The sequence below is a fragment of the Myxocyprinus asiaticus genome, chromosome 36, assembly GCF_019703515.2.
Source record: "Myxocyprinus asiaticus isolate MX2 ecotype Aquarium Trade chromosome 36, UBuf_Myxa_2, whole genome shotgun sequence".
Lineage (NCBI taxonomy): Eukaryota > Metazoa > Chordata > Actinopteri > Cypriniformes > Catostomidae > Myxocyprinus > Myxocyprinus asiaticus.
Window position 1 is genome coordinate 11,645,253 of NC_059379.1, and position 22,907 is coordinate 11,668,159.

The window sequence follows — 22,907 nt, forward strand, 5'->3', positions numbered from 1 at the left end:
AGGAAAGTCAGATTGTAAACTGCAACTTTTTCCAAATATTCCACATAAGATTTAAAGTTTAGATTAAAGTGGCCACTGTTTACAAATTGGCAATCACAAGAAAGTTTGGTGTTCCTTTGTATTGCTCGGATCATTTGCAGATTTTTCAAGGAATGCTGAAATCACAAAAACACTCCTTCTGGAGACCGCATAGCTACACATTTTTTACATAGTTTCCTTGTTAAGTATTGCCACAGACACTAAATTGCTTTTGTCTGTGCCGCACACCGTCATTCACACAAAGGCAGACTAAGTCACAAAGTTTCTTTTCTTCAAATGCACACCATCAATAGCAAGCTTTTAGCTAAATTATTTCAACTTCTGAAATAAATGGAAATAAAGTATGAACAGGATATTCTCTTGTATTGCTCTCTGAAAAAACCTAGGCAGACCCTACTTTTAATTACATGCAAGTTATACAGTATCTACAATCACTAAGTAAAGTGCTATTAGTGGTGGTCTAATGGAGAAGGATCAAGGCTATTAATGCAAACAGTAGGCCTACATACAGCATTTGAGGTGGAGGTGGTGACCTATTTGCCCCCTATTTACCCTGATAGTGGACTGTTTACGCCGAGTTTCTTTCTCAGACATTGTATGACAACAACTGAAAGGCAGCTTGTGCTTGATTTTGGTTAGATATGGTGAGATACTTTTGTTGAAACCAAATAGTTCAGCAGAGATAACAAGTCTTATACCTGTGTATGATGTGTGTCTTGTGTGAAGTGTGTCTTGCGTGAAGGTAAAGTGTGTAATTTCTGTGCCACTACTGTCACCAAACAGAATTGCAAAAATCGTGAACACTTCCCCCATGCTATTTATCTGGCAAACATATTCCAGCCCCAAACTCAAGCCATTGGCTAAGACAGTGTTCCTATGTCCGGATTTTTGGAATGCTTAAACAAATTTGTTTACACTTTTTGGGGGTATCAACCTATAAATGGCTTACTCATGGTTGTCCCTGTCTGCATACATTACCTTTAAGGTAAAACAAGACACTGAGCTGGTTCTACCAGAAACTATATGATCTTCATTAAGAAGAGGTCATTTATACATATAAATTATAAACAGGAGCTATACAGTATATATATATATATATATATATATATATATATATATATATATATATATATATATATATAAAATAAACTACTGAGACATTTGAATTCATGAATCCACAGGGACTGCGCAGCCACAGCCAGAGAGGTGATGTCATCAAAATGATGGAATCGTTGCCAACAAACTTACCATGAGATTTTCCAACCATTGCGTTAATTTATTTATTTTCCTTCATTCTCTCTCATAGCAGCACATTGTGGATTTTTGCTTTTCCCTCTAGTCAGAGTGGAAACAATGAGAGTGTGCCAGCTGCATACACAGCCTCATGGCAGACGCAGGAGCAAAGAGAGCCTTTTACTGCTCTTCTGAGTGGGAAGAGAAACAATAAAGAGAATTCAGTAGGTTTATGACTACAAGAGCAAATTCCTTATAGATGTGATAGCAGCTAATGTAGCCCATTCAGCGTCTCCAGTGTACTTTTGTGTATTAATATGAGTAGGAAATTAGGTTTTTTATTGTGGGATTATGGTTCACAATAAGTGTAAAAAGATGTTTAAATGAAAGAGGTTGGATTTAAAGAATATGAAAGAGGAGAGGAAAAGGGAGCTTTATTTCACTTTATTTTATACTGACAGAATGGGAGCAGCACTAACACATTTTCTGTACTTTTGTAATGTTTATACAGTACATCAGAATGAATGTGTATTTAAATGTTAAGCTTTGGGATGGGTCCATATTGCTCAGAATTAGGCATTTGTATAGCTATGCAGAAAAATGTCAAATCAAAACCACCTCAGGAAAACCAGTGGTAAATGTCACTATCCATGATTAGTAAATTTGTGCATATATTTTAGTATTTATTGATTCAATTCAATATGCAATGACTAGACCAGTTTTAGATGAACTATTCTTCTTGGACAATATGTTGATAGACTTCTACTGTATGATGTCAATCTTTACACTCAGGGGGGCCGTTAGGATTTTTGGGGCCCCCTTACAACTTTGCACTCTGCACCCCTATCTTATCGCAACCTATACAACATTTTTTTCTCATAAAAATGATCATTATTAATAAATGTGAACATAAGCATGATTGCAAATTTAAGTTTGAAAAGCTAATTAAAATAACTTAAAGCTGCACTACGTAACTTTGTGCTCTCTATCGACATCTGTGGTTGAAACTTAAAGTTGCAAGCAATTTGCGTAAGAACACTTTACGTCAGCTGTGTTTTGGCATTGCTATTCTAGCAGATGAATTTCACGGTTTGAGGTTACTTGGACATCGCCAGTGTGTGATCATGACTGGGAGATATTCAGAGCTGGAGACAAAACGTGCTATTTTCATGTTGATATTATGTTATATGATTAAACATTTAAAACTTAAATATTACTTGCTTTGATGAAGATAAACAACACTCTTATTTACATGTTTTGAATGAATGAATTTTACACTTATAGTGTTTTTTTGACACTACACTCAAAGCACTTTTATATAGAGAACAGGGGAATCTCCTCAATCACCAACAGTTACCAGTATATTTTCATATGACTATTCAAGTGTTTTATCTACTATTAATGTTTGTATTGTATTACACTTATCAATTTAAGAGGTGAAACTCATGATATGGCTAATAAAAGTTCAGTGGAAGACTTTATTATTTTTATATTACAGCCTCAGTCGATAATGCAAGTGAACTGTAATACTACAATAGTACGTCTATGCAATGCACACTATAACAGCGTAAACTAAAACGAGGATTCAGTGATGATGGGGATAAAATATACTTTATTAAACATGAAAATAATATGCTTAAATACAGAATATAACAATTACAAGAAGTCAATTTCAGAAGTCATAAATATTAGTAAACATGTCACAGTAATTTCCCCCAACAACATAGATACATTGTGATTGGTTAACACATGAGTAATGTTCGATTCATAAAAGCATGACAAGCAATCTTAGCTTCAACAACCCTACCAGAAAACATATCCAAGCATTATAGCAGGTAAACAACTTCACCAAATGGATAACAGATAAACATCCATCCAGACTGCTGTGATGCTGTCCTGAACTGTGTGACAGACTGAATTGTAGCCGGAGCAGTTTCTTTTGCCGGAACACATGACAGCCAGTACTCCTTTACTGTGTTTAGGGACATGACGTAATGACGCAAGGATGAACGACATAAGCCAGCGATTTCACACTAAATCCAACCCAACAGCTCAAAATACAAATAATTTGTATAGGCTTACCATAGTGAATCAGGGAAAGGTAACACTGATTGTTCATGTACATAATCAATAATGGCAATTTGTTCATTTTTAAACCAAAAAATCTTACATAGTGCAGCTTTAATGCATTTAATAGAAATATTGTACTAAATACTGTATAAATAAAATGAATTCATGTCATTTTAGTGAGTTGGGACTGTGTTTCTAATGGAAATATTGGATTTTTATGTTTTAAATGTTAATTTAAGTAATCTCTTGAAATATTATTGTATATTTTCATTTAATCATTCAGTTAGTCCATTTTGATAATTGTATTAACATGTATACAGCATGCAATGATCTAAAAATTATAATATGTAATCAATGTACTACGAATAACTGCACTATGAATGTTATTCAATATGTTAGATACTTAAATAGTAATTTATTGATTTAATTATCATTTAATCAGTTTAATAATCAAAGTGCAAATCAATGGAAAAATGCAGCTTAGCTTCTCTAGGGAGAGTTACAGTCTCTCTTTGTGTCTCCTTGTAAGGCCCTTTCTGTGAATGTTTTTTTAATAGAACAGAGTCAGACAATGCATGATTTGTCTGTGTCAAGGAATAATAAGTTAATGCTTTTAATGGAACAGAGTCCGACGATGTATGATTTGATGCAGACAATTTGTGGAATTGGGAGTGTTGGGATGAATCGAGATGCATGCGTCAAGAGAAATAGGGCGTATTGGGGTGAATCGAGAAGCATGCGTCAAGAGGAAGTCTCAAGGATAAAAAAAGAAGGAACACCTGTGGCATCACACACACACACTTCTCACAGGGATGTGTTGTGTGTGATCAATAAACTGAAATAAGGGAAATCATTTAATATACTAATCAAATTAATGCAGAAAGTAATGATTGTTAGTTAATATAAAATATGTAACCATATGAAGAGATTACAGTGTGTTTTATGCATATAAAATAAAATAGTTATGCTTTTGCCACCACTGAAGTAAGTTAAGCCAGAATGTCCTGTTAGAAGGAGTGATGACATAAATAATCAAGGCGTAAGATTTTATTGGATGATATTATTGGATGATATTATTGGATGATATCATGAGTTAATTTTTGGACAAAGAGGCCATCCTCAAAGAGAACAGAAATTGTATAAAAAGGCATGTTCTAAAATGTAACTTCAGATGCTTCATGAACCATCTCGGCTTTGTTATTTTTATAATAAAGACTATTTTTGGAATCAGAAATCTTTGACTCGACTGTGCTTCGATGGCTGTTTTGGAGAATCTGCCACGACAATATCTGAAGGCAAATAAAATTAAAAGCAGAGAACAAAGAACATATTTTCTACATGTGGAACTGATGGAACTGATAGCTTGGTCCATAATTTGGTCCAGGCTTTAAAGCCCTTGATTTAACTTTTTCATTTGTAAGAATTACCGTAGGTTAGACAATGGATGGCTTGTCAGTCAATATAACTACTATACAAAAGCTATAGCATTTTATGTAAAAAAAAAAAAAAAACAGTAGCCTAAACACATTTAAAATCTATAAAACTGATTTTACTATAATAAAAACAAACTAGACTTCTCTTTCCACTTTTATAGTTCTAATATGAATGAATCTATATCATTTCTGTCAAATCATTCCAGTTACTGGTGATGCTGCAGTAATGGCAAACATTATCTTTTCTGCATCAGTGCTGTTTAGAATATCATGGCTGTCTGGCCTTATGAGATTTTTGACCTTAAGGCTTTAAAGTAGAAAAGTCTCGGTTTAATTAATGTTTTGTGGTCTACAGCGTGTTGTTTAGTGCTCCACATTATCCATTCAAGCCTGGTTTATGACGTGTCCAGTCATGTCTGATTTATGACTAGCCATGCCACGCTGTACAAATGGGAAGCTTTTGGGATAAACCACTGAGCATCTTAAGAGGGATCCCACAAGCTAGATCAACTTTTATTATCAAGTAAGAGCAGTTTTTATTTTAGCTAACCAGTGCGAAGTGGCCATTTATCACAAAATCATACAGGAAAAGCATGCAGGGGGCAGGGGGTTCTGCTGGGCCCACTGTCTGTCCAGGGCCCTTAGAATCATCTTAAAATAATATTCTGAATTTTATTTAAAAAGGGAATTTGTATAGTTTAAATGTCAAATATAGTTTAAAAAAGAAAGAAAAAAGAAAGAGCAGCTGTATACATTTTTTTCAATAAAGACCATTGTTCTTGTAAGTCTTTAAAATAATATTTTGCATTTTATTTAATAAGCTAATCTGTAAAGTTTAAATTGACATATATGTATAAAACTCAATCATTGACAGAATTAAAGAACTCTTTTTGAAGACCTTTACCGAAGCGCCTACCTCTGGTTGAATCTGGTTTAAAGGGAGGAGTCCACGAACAGTATTAAGGCATGAACCTGGTCTCTCTATGCGAACACACCCATAGAAGGCAGTGGAAAGAAAGAGACTGGAAAGACCATTAAAGATAGAGCAGCAGTGCACTTTCTTTATTACCAACAAGCCCGTTCGTCTCCGAGGAATTAAAAAACAACAACAGTAATACTAATACTCAACGTGAGGGCATCTCAAACGGCGGTGGACGTTGTACTTTTCGGTTGTGAAAGGGACTGGATCCAGGTTGACATTGCAGAAGATAGCCTACTTACTTGCGTCATCTGCCTCTAATTCTGCAGTCAAATATTAAAGTTAGACAAAAATGAAGAGTGTCAGGAGCTGTATTGGCACACTTGTGGTGCTGATATTGTGTCGAGTGGGAGAGATTACAGAAGCGTGCAGTTGTTCACCCGTCCATCCTCAACAGGCGTTCTGCAATGCTGATGTTGGTAAGTGCGTTTCAACATTCTAAACGCTGCTACGTCACAATGCGAAATTGTTACCGTTACAAGTTCATTGTGGATGTATGATTACAGTTTGTTATGGTGAAGGCACACACGCCAGCTAATTGTACTAATGCATTTAAAAGAACACATAGATTCAGTCAGTCTGTGCGCAGTCAGTGGCTTCTAGATCTTGTTTACAAGTCCGATTCTGTCAGCTTTTGGGTTGTGGATATTGAAAACTCGCCGTTGGCTTTTTATTTTTTATTTTTTATTATTTTTTTTTATTTTTTTTTGCTTTGTTTTTGGGTCATTAACAAATTGTTCAAAGTGATAAAAATGATAAATCTGTCAAAATCTACTTTAAAACGTGTAAAGCTCGTAGAAATGTAGCCTTTGTTTTCATGTTTGTTTCATACATTTTTGTTTAAACATTAGCATTTTTATAAATAAATTGAACGAATGACTTAAAATGTCAGTTGGTGTAACTATCAAGGAAAAGGTATTAAAATATTTACATTACATCTTGAATACACGTGTGTACACAATGATTAATTTCAAAAAAAGTTTTCATATATATATATATATATATATATATATATATATATATATATATATATATATATATATCAAATATCATAAATGTTTTGAGTCAGAAATAAAGATTTTTTTAAAGGGTTACTCCATTTGGACTGAACAAAATGTGCCTTTTCATTAAAATGTAAAAGTATTTTATTAAAAAAATAAAAATAAAAAAACATACACAGCCATGAGGGTCAATAGGGGTCCTCTCTGTTTTATTTATTTATTTATTTATTTAATATCACATGACATCAGAATAGCTACCTGCATCCTGGTTACACCACCTGACTCTGATTTGATGGACAACATTTATTTTAAGAAATATAAATAAAAGATTATTCCTAAACATTCATTTTTCAGAGTTTTCACACTTTATGAGATTTTTTAATTATTTATTTTTTTACTATCTGCAGACGATTACACTACTTAGACATTGTTGACTTTAAGCCCCAGAAAAAAATATCTAAATGACTTTGAACTCACAAACTGAAAACATTTTCATCATAGTAGAGATGTATTCAAGTAACTGTTTTGTGTGAAATGCTTTTTATTTAATGTATTTTGAACATTGAACTTAGAGCCGCACAAATAAATAAATAAATAAATAAATAAATGATCACATCATTGATCCGTATACTTGACAAAATTTGTGTGATTAATCACGGAAGTGTTTATGCATCAAAACTTTATTACTACACTTTACAGTCTTACAGTGCATACATAACTACAAGCAATCAAGAACAACAATAAAACAGTAATTAGGTTACACAAGTAAACACATTATGCTTAATTGTATCGGCAGACTCATTAATTATGTTGTATTGTACTCATGGCTTTAATAGCATAGTAAGGATTGGAAGGGACAAAATGTAATAGTTACCCCATCTTCTAATGGCTGGTCATACTGAAAGTCCCACCCCAGATTTACTCTATTGGTTGAGCAATTGCTGTTTTGGACTAGTCGGGATGTTCAAACAAACAGAGCAATGTTGTGATAGCGCCACAGAGCCACAGTGTTTACCCTTTTTATTGGTATCAACCTATGAATAGCTTATTATAGTTGTCTTTGCACATGAAGCTGGGATATGAGAAAATATTTAAACATGGTTTAAAATGACACACTTCAGCTTTAATGTGCTTTTTACAAACTTTAACCCTGTAGACATCCTATCCCATCAATGTTTCTTCTGCTTATATGGAAAACAGGAGATAAAGTGTGTTGGTGTAGTCCTTTATTACCCATTTCCTTAGCCTGACTTGTGCAGGATGACGTTTTGTGGCCTGTTTACACCTGTTTATGTCTATTAACATCTGTCTTCACTGTTTCATTTCTCAGAAGCAAACTCATTATGTCTAGGTCTCAGAGAAAGCTTTAAGTTTGCCTAAAGGGGATCTTTTCATTCAAAATTAAACATTCTGTCATCATTTCTCCCTCATGTTGCTACAAACTTGAATGGCCTTCTCTCTGGAGATGTTTGGCGAAATGTCAGCCTCAGTCACCATTGACTTTCATTGCATCTTTTTTCCATACAATGAAAATGAGTTGTGACTGAGACCGACATTCTGTCTGGTTTGGAACAACACAAGAGTAAGTAAATGATGACAGAATTTTCATTTTTGGTGAACTGTGTCTTTAATATATGGAATGACTCAGTGACTCAACAATACAAAAACCAAACTGCCTGTTGCATGGGAGAATAGTGGCAAAATGTTGTTTTCCGAATTTGGATGTAACACTAATGTCTGCACTGATGACCAGGGTTACAGTCTGAAATCCAAACAGCATGATACATTCACGCCATTCTGTGTGCTGGCCTGAGGATTCACACTTCAAAGCTATGAAATCTTCTGCGGTCATCCACAACACAATGTTGTGACTAGTGTGTTACTGAGTGCATCTCAGATTAGGACCAAATTTCAATCTTGGAGTCTAATTAAAGGAAAAAAATAACTCCTTTTGTCCATGTAGCTCAGCTGGTAGAGCATGCTATTAGCATTGCCAAGGTAATGGTTTGATTCCCAGGGAACAAACTGACTGATAAAATAAATATCTTCAGTGCTTTGTAAGTTGCTTTTGGTAAATTTGTCTGCCAAATGCAAATGTCCTGTTGTAATACTCTGAAGTGTGCAATGCAGAACTTTTTTCTTTCTGAAGTGAGAGAGAGAATAAAGGGATGCAAAGAGAAGTGAGAAAGGGAGAATAAGAAAGCTACTGAAGAATGAAGGTCTTGACTTCCTGCACAACTGGCCTTCATATTTCTTTCAGATGGAGAAAGCTGAGGCATAAAAAATTGCAAGAACGTTTTGCATCCTGCTGGGGCTTTCCCTCCTAGTTCATGCTTAATTCAAGCGTCGTCCAGAGATTTGGCACGCCTGCCACTGGAACAGAACCCCAACTCCTGTTAAGCAGAATGTTTGGGACTGAAAACTTAAGTCACCGTCATTGTATGGAAAAAAGATGGTCATTGAGGCTAACATTCTGTCTAATATCTTTTAGTGTTCCACGGCAGAAAGAAAAAAGGTTTGGAATAACATTAAGGGTGAGAATGATGGTAGAATTGTCATTTTGCGGTGCTTTAAAGAGCAGTTTAGTTTGATTAGAACGTTGCACCTTCTGCAGAAACCATTTGAGAACATCCGACATCTGGCCGACAGCTCTGGATGTGCCAGAGAGGAAAAAGCTATGAAAGTCAAAGACCTTTTAGAAATATGCATGGCATTCTTTAAGCAGTAAGAAAAGCGCAATTTTTGGCTGCACCACCCACCCTCGCCTCAGCTCACTGGCTCTGAACCAGTGCTTTTTGGATCTGGGCTTTTCCATCTATTTGTGAAAAGCTAAGTTTACTGGCTGTTCCATGAGGCTCACTGCTTTCATGACTTGCAGCAGAACTGAACAGGCTATTAGCCTGGAAATTAATTCAGTCCTCATGTTTCAACCTGGTACTTGATGTATAAATAAAAGATCAGACCAGACCAGAATGCTGTCATTTGCCATTTGCAGTCTGTCAGGTGTTTTTGCCAATATTTCTTTCAGTCTCTAATTGGCAATGACAAGGTATCTTTTGGGTGGGACTTGTAAAAATCTTAGTCATCTTAGTTCAGTTTATTCTCTTAGTCTGGCATAGCCAGACTTTTGACTAACGGCATAAAAGTCTGGTCCAGATTGCAGCAAATTTTGGCCAAGAACCACCCACTTAGACAGTAACAAACCATGTGACCGACATGTAAAGCGCCCAACCACAGTTAATTTGATTTTTACATGCTGTTTAGGGGTGGGTTAATCTAAAATAGATTATATCACATTGTGATGAGGAGGAGGGCATGGCCGGGCCGTGATGATGCACGGCCGGCGCTGAATCAGCTGATCAGCGGGAGAGCGAGATAAAGGGGAGTCGGAGGCGCCAGTTCGAGAGAGAGACGCACGTGGTCACGTTGCATGTGTGTCTGTGTTTGTTTATGTTTGTTTTATATTGAGTTTCTTATTAAACTTTATGTTTACTGTTCAGCCAGTTCTCGCCTCCTCCTTGCCTGTCCTTTATCTGTTACATTCATCCCCCCTCCTCATCACACACATTAATAGATCTAAAAAATGCATTCAAATAATGGCATTATAGTTTTTTTAAACTGCTTTTTTATATACATTTCTGTCCTTCCAAAAGTAATAAGTAGGCCTACTGATAATTTCACACACATTTAAAAAACAAAACAATAAATAAATAAATACATAAATAACAAAGCAGAATAATCAGTTTTGCTTGTGCTTTAAACAATACTCTAAAGGGGGAATACAGTAAGAATGAATTGCGCATGCTGTTTGCACTGGTTTAGCACCCGATTCATTAAAGGAATTATGCAAATCAGGCAATGGCGCAAACACGCCCTCAAAATCTGTGCTGAATGCAATTTGCACAATTCTGATCTTGGAAGGAGGATGCAGCAGACCACTATCACTTTATAGAATCACTCCTCTACTGTGATCCAGACACATAAATGATCTCTTTATCATGCTGAAAGTGCCCCTGACTACACCATGCATCTGGATTTATGTCAGGTTATAATGCTGTTTTCCATCAACTGACCTTTTTTTTTCTGCTGCCGTGATTGATAGAACATGTACACAATGCATCTATTTTTAGTAAAATTCAGTTTACCACCTGCTTTCCTCGAGCGGTAATGGAAGCCATTGCGATAATTCTCGTTGAGAACTCATAGTAAGCATTACGTCAGCCATTCATTCAATTCTGGCATCTCATCCAATCATGATCTAGCCAATGCCTTATAAGCAGGGTTGGGAGGGTTACTTTTGAAATGTATTTCACTACAGATTACAGAATACATGCTGTAAAATGTCATTTGTAACGTATTCCGTTAGATTACTCAAGGTCAGTAACGTATTCTAAATACTTTGGATTACTTCTTCAGCACTGGTAGATTATTTCACTTGTTTTGACTATAACAACTCTGCCAGTACAGTAAGACAGAATAGACATCTTTAAAAATACATTTTCTGAAAAACCTAAATATCTTATGCAGTGTTGTTTCTAAAACACGATAAATCAAATTGATCTTGTTTTAAGGATTTTTAGATATTCTTACAGGAAAACAATACAAAAATTATTATCAAGAATATGATTTTTGCTCTAATATCAAAGGTCTTACTAGAAAAAAAGAAATTATGATCTAACATGAATTTCCTTGATAAAAAAATACGATCGTGCCTGGTAGCATATGCATGTAAAATGGCTAGAAATAGCATTTTAGCTTAGCGTAAAGCTGACAATTTACACAAGGTTTATTTCTATTTCTTCTGCTCCAAACTCACTTCAAACTTACTTCTCTGTCTGCTCGTTTGAATGTAACACATCATAAGAAAGTGTTTCACCGCTGTTCAAATGCACTTTGGATCGCATCATTTATATGTATAAATGTTTTCCATCTGAAAGGACTAAATATTAAATTAAACAAATGACAATAAAATGCAAAGTAATCTCTTCAGTAATCAAAATACCTTTTGAATGTAATTGTATTCTAAATACCAATTATGTAAATTGTAACTGTAGTGGAATACAGTTACTTATATTTTGTATTTTAAATACGTATTCCCGTAACATGTATTTCGTTATTCCCCAACCCTGCTTATAAGGTACCACAGCTGTCTCTCATTGTTCATTACGCTGCGTTGCTTTCACCCACTGCCACCCTAACATCACCAGTTAGGTCCTGTCCTGCTGTAAGGGGTAAGCTCCTCTCCCCTGCCGTCATCACCTTCTGGCAGGATCTGATGATTTGAGTGAGAATCCTGATGCCGAACCGTAGGACGGGGCTTACGCCTTACACCAAGGGAAACTAATCTATCACTAACTCGATAGTATTCCATACTATCGAGTTCTCTGAGAGAAATGGATGTTAAGTGAATAAAGTGCAATTTATAATGAGCCTAATTTACAATACATAGAAAGCAGGCATGTTTGCGCAGAAAAGAATGTAAATGACGTAAATTAAATACCTAAGACACAGCTGTATTTCAGCACTGATTGCACCTGCTTAAACTAGATTGCAGGTGATTTGAAATACCACATGCAAAAGTGCCACATCTGTTTAGTGAATTTGCCATTGAGTTTCTTTAAAGATTCCACTAACCTGGAAAAGTTAGAAAAAAATCAGTGATTCATTCTTTCTCAAAAGTGCTTATTGTATCAGATCAGATTGGGATGGGTGATTTTAGTCAGCTCTTTCTATTTTTGCACACAATAAGCATCAGACAGTCAGTGAATGGTCTGTGGGCGTACTGTTATAGGCTTTGACTACTGTGCTCCTAACAGTCCTTATGGAAATGACACAGCTCCATTATTTACCTCGCAGTTCACTGTTATTGAGTCATAGCCAAGCACAAAATGCTTTTAGAGAGTCTGAACAGTGACAGGGTTGTCTCAAGATTGAGAACTCCAAACTGAGTTGTACCACGAGTATTTTGTTATCATGCATTTTTGGAATATGCTGTCCAAATTGCATTCCAAAGCTCAAACGTTTTGTCTGTCTGAAGAACCACAGACAAAGCCATTCATTCATCACACGCAAAGCAATAGAATAAGTAGTGTAAAGGAGTGGTGTAAAGACACATCTGCGACAGATGAATGCAATCTCTTTTTTCGTGAGAAGGTAAACCTTCTCATGTGTTTTTCAACATTAAGATACTTCCTCCTATCCCAGCTTAATATACACCGATCAGCCACAACATTAAAACCACCTGCCTAATATTGTGTATGTCCTCCTCGTGCCGCCAAAACAGCGCCAACCCGCATCTCAGAATAACATTCTGAGATGATATTCTTCTCACCACAATTGTACAGAGCGGTTATTTGAGTTACTGTAGACTTTGTCAGTTTGAACCAGTCTGGCCATTCTCTGTTGACCTCTCTCATCAACAAGGCATTTCCGTCCACAGAACTGCCACTCAGTGGATATTTTTTGTTTTTGGCACCATTTGGAGTAAATTCTAGAGACTGTTGTGTGTGAAAACTCAGGAGATCAGCAGTTACAGAAATACTCAAACCAGCCCATCTGGCACCAACCATCATACCACGGTCCAAATCACTGAGATCACATTTTTAACCCATTCTGATGGTTGATGTGAACATTAACTGAAGCTCCTGACCTGTATCTGCATGATTTTATGCACTGCACTGCTGCCACACGATTGGCTGATTAGATAATCGCGTTGATGATTATTGGTGCCAGACAGGCTGGTTTGAGTATTTCTATAACTGCTGATCTCCTGGGATTTTCACACGCAACAGTCTCTAGAATTTACTCGGAATGGTGCCAAAAACAAAAACATCCAGTGAGGGGCAGTTCTGTGGACGGAAATACCTTGTTGTTGAGAGAGGTCAACAAAGAATGGCAAGACAGGTTCAAACTGACAAAGTCTACGTTAACTCAGATAACCGCTCTGTACAACTGTGGTGAGAAGAATAGCATCTCAGAATGCTATTCTGAGATGCGGGTTGGTGCTGTTTTGGCAGCACGAGGGGGACCTACACAATATTAGGCTGGTGGTTTTAATGTTGTGGCTGATCGGTGTATATAGACAACTGTAAGCCATTTGTAGGTTGATGTCGTCAAAAAGTGTAAACTCTGCGGCTCTGTGTTCAACTGAAAGCATTGCGCTGTTTGTTTGAGCATCCAGAGCAGCCTGACACAGCAACATTGGTTCAATCAAAAGCATGAGGATATCTTTTTTGACCAATGAGAGACAGGGAGTGTATTTGGGAAACCTGTTTGAAAACAGTTACCTTTGGCCTTAAGGCCTGAAACAATTGCACCATTTTCTTTTGGTGTACCCAGGGTTTTTGATACTGTATAAATAAAAGGTAAGCTGCTCAATTGAGGGCCCTATCATATTAATCATATTATTATCCATTTTGGCAAGTTGTCTAGTGACTAACATGGTTTCATGGCAAAGGCATGTGTTCCAAATGGGTCAAATGTGTCAGAAAGCGGGTCGGGGTGTGGTGCTGAACATTCCTGAAAAAAGAAGTGGTGAGGATTCCTTTTGGGGTGGCTGTGGAAGTTATAAATTGGAAAAAAAGAGGGAATTGCCAGTACAGAATGCCAAAGTCCTCTCTGTATAAACATCAGAGTACAGGTAGCCTTTTGAAAAGGTCGAGTTTACCAACATCCCTTGTAGAGCTGGGCCAGAGATTTTTGACTGCAGTGCATGAACACACCAAGACTATGGTGGTCATTCATACAAAGTGACAAGGGAACAATAGTTATGGGAGTAAATTGACAAAATAAAGAAAATTCTTCACACGCATGTCATGTCTAGTCAAGTCTCACAAAGCCAAACTTTTGACTAACAGCATAAAGTCTGGTCCACATTTCAGTTTATTCTGTACAAGAATCACTGAGGAAAAGACCATCTGACCAACATGTAAAGCAACCAACCACAATTTGTTTTGTTACATGCCAAGTAGTAGACTATGGCTGAGTTCACAATGGCATACAGATGGCAGAAATAGTATGGTAGAATATTTTTTCAAAATCGGCCTATGCTTAGCCATACTGATAAGTGAAGAGACAGGTCTGCACACTGTTATATTATTCCCTGATTTTGATTTTACTGATAAAATAGACTATTCAGTAATCTGGAGAAAAAAAAGTTATCTGGAATAAATAGTTTGGTCACCCATGTTTTAGTGAAAGGTGAACTTTAATAATGAAGAGGCTGTACCATTTGTTGTTTCATCATTATAAACGTGATGTTTGTGTGACCAGATTCAATGATGTGTCTCAAGAGCAGAGCTATTAACTTGGTTATTTAATTCAAACATACCTTGTTCTCAACCAGAACATTGTAGTTTTGATGTCATAACCAAACAAATGAGTTCCACCTGCTACACAGAATAAAGATCTCCTCTCATCTCATCTGTAAAGACGAATAAACTGATTCTCAATTAGTTTTTTTCTTTTTTTTTTTTTTTTTTATCATCTGCTTCACTGGCTCATTGAAATAGGACAGAGCAGGCTCATTAACACATTTCATAGCACAGACAGAAGTAACAAGCACTGCAGGATGATTAACATTTCTTTTCTTTCAGTTTATTGAAGGCAGAGTGATTCACAGTGTCTACGCATTGTTTGTATTTTTAAAGCTAGCACCTGGTTTATCTTGGTCATAGATAGCCAGGAAATCTTTAAAATTGTTATCAAGAACAGATTGTTTCTTGGAAAATATCTCAAAATACTTTAAAATGTAAGCAAGTCTATAACCTCCCTCTGGAATGATATGCTTATTGTACTCACCTGTCCTTTTTCCTTTTCCATTGGCTGTGATTTAAAAAGAATAGTTCACCCAAAAATGAAATTTCTGTCATTATTTACTTAATTTAACTGAGTAATCTTTAACAAAAAAAAAAAAAAAAAAAATATTCTTCTTCTTCTTATTATTATTATTATTATTTTTAACATTTGTATTAATTTAATTTTGTTAACAAAATAAACAATTCATTTTGATGGAATTTTGTTATGGAATTGAAATGCATAAACCTTTAAAATAAGCTAAATTTTTTTTTTTTTTTTACTTGTGTCATATATTTTAAGTCTTCTGAAGCCATACAATACATTCAAAATATAAGTCATTATGTATTAATAATCTTTCCCTCCCTTTCCGAAGCTATTGTCTAGCCCGCATTTGTGTCTAGAATTTAAAAACAGCTTGGACTATAGCATATGGACTACTTTTATTGTGCTTTGATGGTGTTTTTTTGTTTGTCCTTTTTAGAGCTTGACAGTCCTTGGTCACTATTAACTGTCATTGTCAACCTTGTCTCAGAATGAAGGTTGTGATACAGTAACTCAGTTTTTGCAAACTGACTTTATGTGCCACGTTCTACATTTTGCCACAGTTTCCTGGTGAAATGACCACTAGAAACAACTGTGTTATATTCACTTTTGCATAAATCACTACTACAATGGCTTATTATGACTTTATAAACACTTATTTTTTGCTCTATTACTCACACAGTTATTATTATAGTGAAAAACTTTACTATAACGTATCATCTGAAAAACACTTGTATTACACACCCACCTACATTTATCACTTATTCCAATGCGATTGGCTACAGTGATACCTCAGTGTTGGACTTTGGACTAGGCAAACCGCGTTCGAACCCAGCCAAACACGAAAGCTGACACATGAGACAAAAGTGTCATAGAATCGGCACAAAATGATGAGGTTGCTTCAGAACATGTGATTTTCATTTTGCATTTGCTTTTACAATGCTATCGGTTAGGTTTAGATGTTGGTTCAAGGTAAGGATGTCTGTTTTGTTCACATCTCACTTGCTTTTAAAACACTCTTGCTTACATTAATGCTAAAGTTCTAGGGTAGGGAGATACATTTTATTTTACTCATTAAAACCTTCATTTAATATTCACCTAAAATGTTGTCTAATTACGACACTATTTCACTCACTTTTGGCGCCCCCTGCTGTACATTTCATTAGGAATCTGCAGCCAAACGTGTAATGAAGCATGTAATTTCGATTTGCAAAAATATTGCCATGGTCACGTTATGTTCATGAGATCAGGCTGATCATTGTATTGCAACAGCTACGTAACAATTCTTCTAAAATGTTTAACTTGTGTTCCATTGAAAAAATAACACAAGGGTGAGTAAATAATGACATAATTATTGAACTATTTCTTTAAGATTTGCTATTTAAACCTCACATTCTGGATTTCATATAACATGCCACAGTTTACATCAGACAGATTGTCATGAGGATGTGACTTTTACAAGCTACATGTGAGACAATCTTCCGTCATGTTTGGACACTTCCCCACACAGCAAACACTATGAAATATATAGACCTTGTGACATGACAACATCCAAATGTGAAATCTTTCCCCAGCTGTATTCTGATAAATATGGGAAATGAATGGCATTTAAATGTAGTCAGCAAACCTCAAAACACAAATCAGCGTGTCTCCACATCCTGCCACACCTTCTCTCCTTGTTTATGTACCCAAGCCTAAAGCGGTGGACAGTATCCAACCCTCATTTGTCCAGTCCAGACCTTTTCGATGTTGCTGAATCTCAGAATCTTAGAAAATTGTGCATGGTATTTCTTGTACAGGCAGCGATGACAATGCATACAAAAAACTAACTGCTTTGTGTTAATCTTTTCATTGCTACAGCAATTAAACTTCTTAACTAGACTAATAAGTTATCAATGCAATGTGAAATGTAACTCACTTTTTGTAAGTGGTCAAAAACAACCACAACTTTGAGGCAATCTGTTCCATTATGTGGTTTTGCTGTCTTAAAGCAGTGCAAACACTTAGTACGTTTATATGTGCAGTTATAATCAAGCTACACTGGGTTCTTCATCTGTCTGTCCAAGTGTACATGATATATTGCATGATCGAATACAGTATATGAAGGGCATCAACAGAGGAAGTGCCGGTAACACACATTGCACATCACCTCTGTCTTTCAGAGCAAGCACGCAGCATCGATTCCTATTTTTGTCGGATCAACGTGTATACAACATGCTGGACGACACAGAGCTACAATCCCATTTTCTATGTCTGTTAAGTCTGACTTCAATTTATTGTTTACACGACACTGTAAAAAGACAATTTGATGTTTGAGCCTAGCTGAAATCAAACTTTTAAAGTGCATGTAAACGAACTGACTGGGAAACTTAACCGTTTGAAAACAATTATTATTTTTAATTTGAATACCTTAATCGGGTCAGTAGATGGATAAGCCACAAATAAGGGTTGTGTTGCTGTAGCTGGCACTGAACAAGCTTGAATTCACACTGTTCAATGAGCTCATACAAGGGCTCATACAAACAGGGGAGAGATTCAGTTATAGTGATTAATTGTCTCAGAAGTGCAGGAGTTCAAAGAGATAACGAAAACTACATGCAGAGTAACCAGAGTGAAAGGGGAACTGCTCCATTCCCCTGCTCGATTTTTAACCCTATAGTGAAACATTTTACTATTACTACCATTACTTCCCAAATCGTGCAATTCTAAGAATTACTAACAATTTCTCACCACAGGTAACTGTTATGTCGATTTCTGTTAAATGCATGGAAAAACTTGATCATTCAACAATGCCATAAAAAAAATAAAAAAATAAAAAAAACAATGCGATAGAACTTGTCATTAATTCCCTATAAGTTGATTGCTGCTTGCTGTACTAAATCATTTGGTTCCTTCATACTAAAAATATCAAAAGTGGACAGTGGTTTGCATCCAAACCTGTCCTTATGGTTTGCAAAGGCAGAGACAACCATCTTTTTTCTTTATTTTCTCCCATTTTCTCCCCAGTTTGGCATGCCCAATTCCCAATGCACTCTAGTTCCTCATGGTGGCGTAGTGACTCACCTCAATCCGGGTGGTGGAGGACGAATCTGAGTTGCCTCTGCGTCTGAGACAGTCAATCCATGCATCTTATCACGTGGCTTGTTGAGCACGTTACTGCAGAGACCTAGCTCATGTGTAGGCTTCATGCTATTCTCCGCGGCATCCACGCACATCTCACCGTGTGCCCCACAGAGAGCGGGAACAACATTATAGCGACCACGAGGAGGTTAACCTAACGTGACTCTACCCAACTCTACCCAACTGGGCCAATTGGTTGCTTTAGGAAGCCTGACTGGAGTCACTCAGCATGCCCTGGATTCGAACTTGCGACTCCAGGTGTGGTAGTCAGCGTCTTTACTTGCTGAGCTACCCAGGCCCCTGAGACAACCATCTGTAAAACTAAAATTAATATTGTATTTGATACTCACAAAGTATTTTTGGTTACCATCAAAGTATAGACAGTAAATACTGTCTGTAAAGGTAGGAGTGGTAGAGGAGTTTGGGGACTTTTGGTGCAGTGGTCTGCCTGGGCTCAGGCTGGTCATGATTGCTAAAAGCTGTGCAGCCATATGGAAAATCAGGATGTGGCTAGTATTTGTGGTGGGTATGTTTTCATGGAAACTATGACATTCTGATTATGATATGTGCATATGTAAGAGAGTGTGTAAGTCATCCATGGAGGGAGCAGGCGTTGTGGGATATGCATGATTATTGGGCAACAGGAATGTGGGTCAGGCAGGAAAAATGAAGCAGTGGGACTGAAGCTGAAGACAGACACTGCAGAACATCACTCGGTAAAGGTGAGCTGTTATTAACCCTTTAATGCATGAATGACTAAATCACAAAAGGATGAAAAATCTTGATGTTTCTTTTAAGAATATAATCATTACAATTAATTTTCAGTCCACTGTAGCTGACACCATGCAATAACAGATGTAATGTAAACCAATGGCATTTTGGAGTTAATACAATTTTTAAAACATGAAATTCCAACAAACGTTGTGAACATATATGATAAGTTATTATTTATTTCTGAGAAAACAATATTACAGATAGTATAAGTATCTGAGGCATTTGAAAGATTAACTCAGAGATTAACTCAACAGTGTCTGCCATTAGATATATTTGGTTATTATTCCCTCTGAACCCTCCCTTTAAGTTCAAAGTTCAAAGCACAATCAACAGCATTTGTGGCATAATTATGATTTCCACAATAAAGTATTTTGACTCGTCCCTCCTTTTCTTTAAAAACAAAAATCAAGGTTAAAGTGAGGCAGTTACAATGGAAGTTAATGGGACCAATTTCTAGAGGGTTTAAAGGCAGAAATATGAAGCTTACTAAAATAATTGTAACATTACACATACTGTATATGGTTTATATCTTTTGAAACAGTAAGTATTGTCATTTTTATGGATCTGACATTCACTTCCATTGTAACTGCCTCAATGTAACCCAGATACTTGCTTTTTTTTTTTTTTTCTTAACAAAAGAAGGGACAAGTTGAAATATCTTTTTGTGGTAATCAACATTATGCCACAAATGCTGTCGTTTGAACTTACCTTGTATTAAACCCGGAATATTCCTTTAACAGTCATTAAAAACGTTTTGGTTTACGAAGTCATAGGTGGCATAGAGTGGCAGTGTTGAACACAGAGCGCTGCTCCACACAAAGATCTTATGCTGCCTTCACGTGCTATCGGAATGATCCTACTTCCCACTTCTGAAGTTGTAATTACGAGTACGTCGCGTTCAAGTGCTTTGATGTCAGAAAGAACAGGAAACATGGGTGACGCCTGGTTCATTTATACATATTCTTGAGGAACTTTTATTTTGACACCATAATACATATTACTCGGTTAGCTTGATGATGATAATGGAATTTTGGTCAAATACAAGCTATTTTCACGATGTAAAAATTACAACATGCATAGAATGGTTGCTGATATACATAAATGAATATGACCGAAACGGCGAGCACTAACAATTAGCTGTATTTAGGAAAATAAATAAAACTTTTCATTGACTACAGAAACCCTACTCTCCTCTGCCAGGTTGAAAGTTTACGACTCCTCCCATCTCGGAAACTCGGGTATCAAAATTATCTCAGAGTTTCCCAGTCGTAATTACGACTTGAGGGGTCATTCATGTGCTAGTTCCGAGTGGGAAACTTGTATTTATGATAATTCCAATAGCACGTGAAGGCAGCATAAGACACACACTCCATGGTCCTTATTCACGCTAGCGCCATCTTTGATTTTTAATGGGAATGACAACGAGGCTGTGAAGAATAGACTTACCATATCTTCAATGGCACGCACTGTATAAAGCTGTAAATATCTCCTTGATCACATCTGATTTTCCACAACTCATGTTCTCTGGAGTTTTTTATCTACTGAATTTTCTTAGAAAGATAATTTTTTCAATGTTTTGTACGCGGAATGATCCAAAAACACTCTTAACTTCAGTACAGCCCACTGAAGGGACTGTACATACTGTATATCCCTCACAGCCTCATTGTAATTCCCATTAAAATCAAAGATGGTGCTAGTGTGAATAAGGTCTATTTCTCCATCTCTCATCCGAACGCTCTTTGTTAAAGTTAAATCACAAAATAAAATGCAACTGAATACACCACGGTTACTAATAAACAGCAACAGACAAACAGAAGCAATTTTGATTAGTTCTTTAAAAAGATTGTCAGTTAAGCAAGTATTAAACTTGCAACTTAAAGTAAGAAATATTCCTCTAAGCAACATCACATATGTGGGAAAGGGGCGGAAATCTCTGCGGATAACTTCTGTAGAGTGTTAATTAAAGGTATAGTTCACCCAAAAATGAAAATTCTCTCATTATTTACTCACCCTCATGATACCCCAGGTGTGTATGACTTTCTTTCTTCACCAGAACACATTTAAAGAAAAATAGAAAAATATCTTAGCTCAGTAGGTCCTTAAAATGCACGTGAATGGAGATTTATTATTTGAAGCTCCAAAAATCAAAGACAGTCAACATAAATGTCATCGATACGACTCCAGTGGTTAAATTAATGTATTCTAAAGCGATACGATCACTTTTTGTGTGAAAAAAGATCAATATTTAAGTACTTTTTAACGATATGTTATCCAATGCTTCAGGTAAGCTTTGCGCGAGGGTGGAGTCCAAGCAGTCTCTCTCGTCTCTCGTGTGTATTTGCATTGCCATGATAACGACGTAATCTCACGTTCTCCACTCAGTTGAGACGTCCAGGATGAGCACACAAATTGACCATTGTAAGTAAAGAAACGAATAAATACAGATCTAAACCAAAACCAACCAAGCTACTGTACAGCGTTCCTCCTCCTGACTTGTAAACAGCGATTTACTGCGATTACATCACATGCGCATAACAGTGCTGACCGGAAGCATGATTTAGAGTTTTAAAAAGTACTTAAATATTGATCTTTTTTGCACCAAAAGTGATTGTGTCCTTTTAGAACACATTAATTTAACCGCTGGAGTTGTATCGATGATGTTTATGCTGACTATCTGTGATTTTTGGAGCTTCAAAAGAGAAATCTCCATTCACTTGCATTTTAAGGACCTAAAGGGCTAAGATATATATATATATATATATATATATATATATATATATATATATATATATATATATATATAAAGGCATAGAAATAAAATCAACTCAAGTCTTGTCTTTTTGGAGGTAATTTTAGAATGGCATTGTCTATATTAGATATCCATGTGCCCTCGCATGAACACATTGTATTATATAACAGTGTGCCCTCTCACACATCGTCCTAACCAGACGTGACGCGATAAGATTCAAGCGTCAAGCTGTCTGTCCACACCAGATGCGACGCGACACTGCGATATTCATAATGAGGATTACTGACAATAAAATATAGAAATCAGAGCAATCACAGACGGAACGGTGTGTTTACTGAACGCAACTCATTTTCTCACTTAAGCTCCATAACGCTTTCTACGGCAACCCAGGAGGGGATAAATACACAATCACATACATACACAGGGCAAAAGTTACTTTATGAATAGCATCCTTCTTCAGTCTGTTGCGATTGTTTATGTTCACGTGGTACTCCTGTTGTTATTTTGCCGATCTTGACATAACAGGGAAGCTGAGAGAAAATTGGAATGAGCCGGGATATCTCCCCACTTCCATTCTGAACTGGTGTGCGTGTGTGTGTGTGTGTGTGTTGGGCTTACAAGGACATTTGGGTGGTTTACAAGGACATTTTTTTAGGTTACAAACTGGTAAT

The 22,907-nt window shown here is 36.4% G+C and overlaps 1 protein-coding gene across 1 annotated transcript in view; it reads left to right on the top strand.

Moving 5' to 3' along the window:
- The first annotated feature begins 5,740 nt into the window (after window positions 1–5,740).
- Window positions 5,741–22,907, top strand: part of LOC127427453 (metalloproteinase inhibitor 2-like) — a 37,440-nt gene continuing 20,273 nt past the window's right edge. Inside the window, exon 1 of the mRNA XM_051675071.1 lies at window positions 5,741–6,173. Within this exon, the coding sequence (XP_051531031.1) occupies window positions 6,047–6,173 (127 nt within the window). The 5' untranslated portion in view covers window positions 5,741–6,046. The remainder of the gene's footprint in view (window positions 6,174–22,907) is intronic.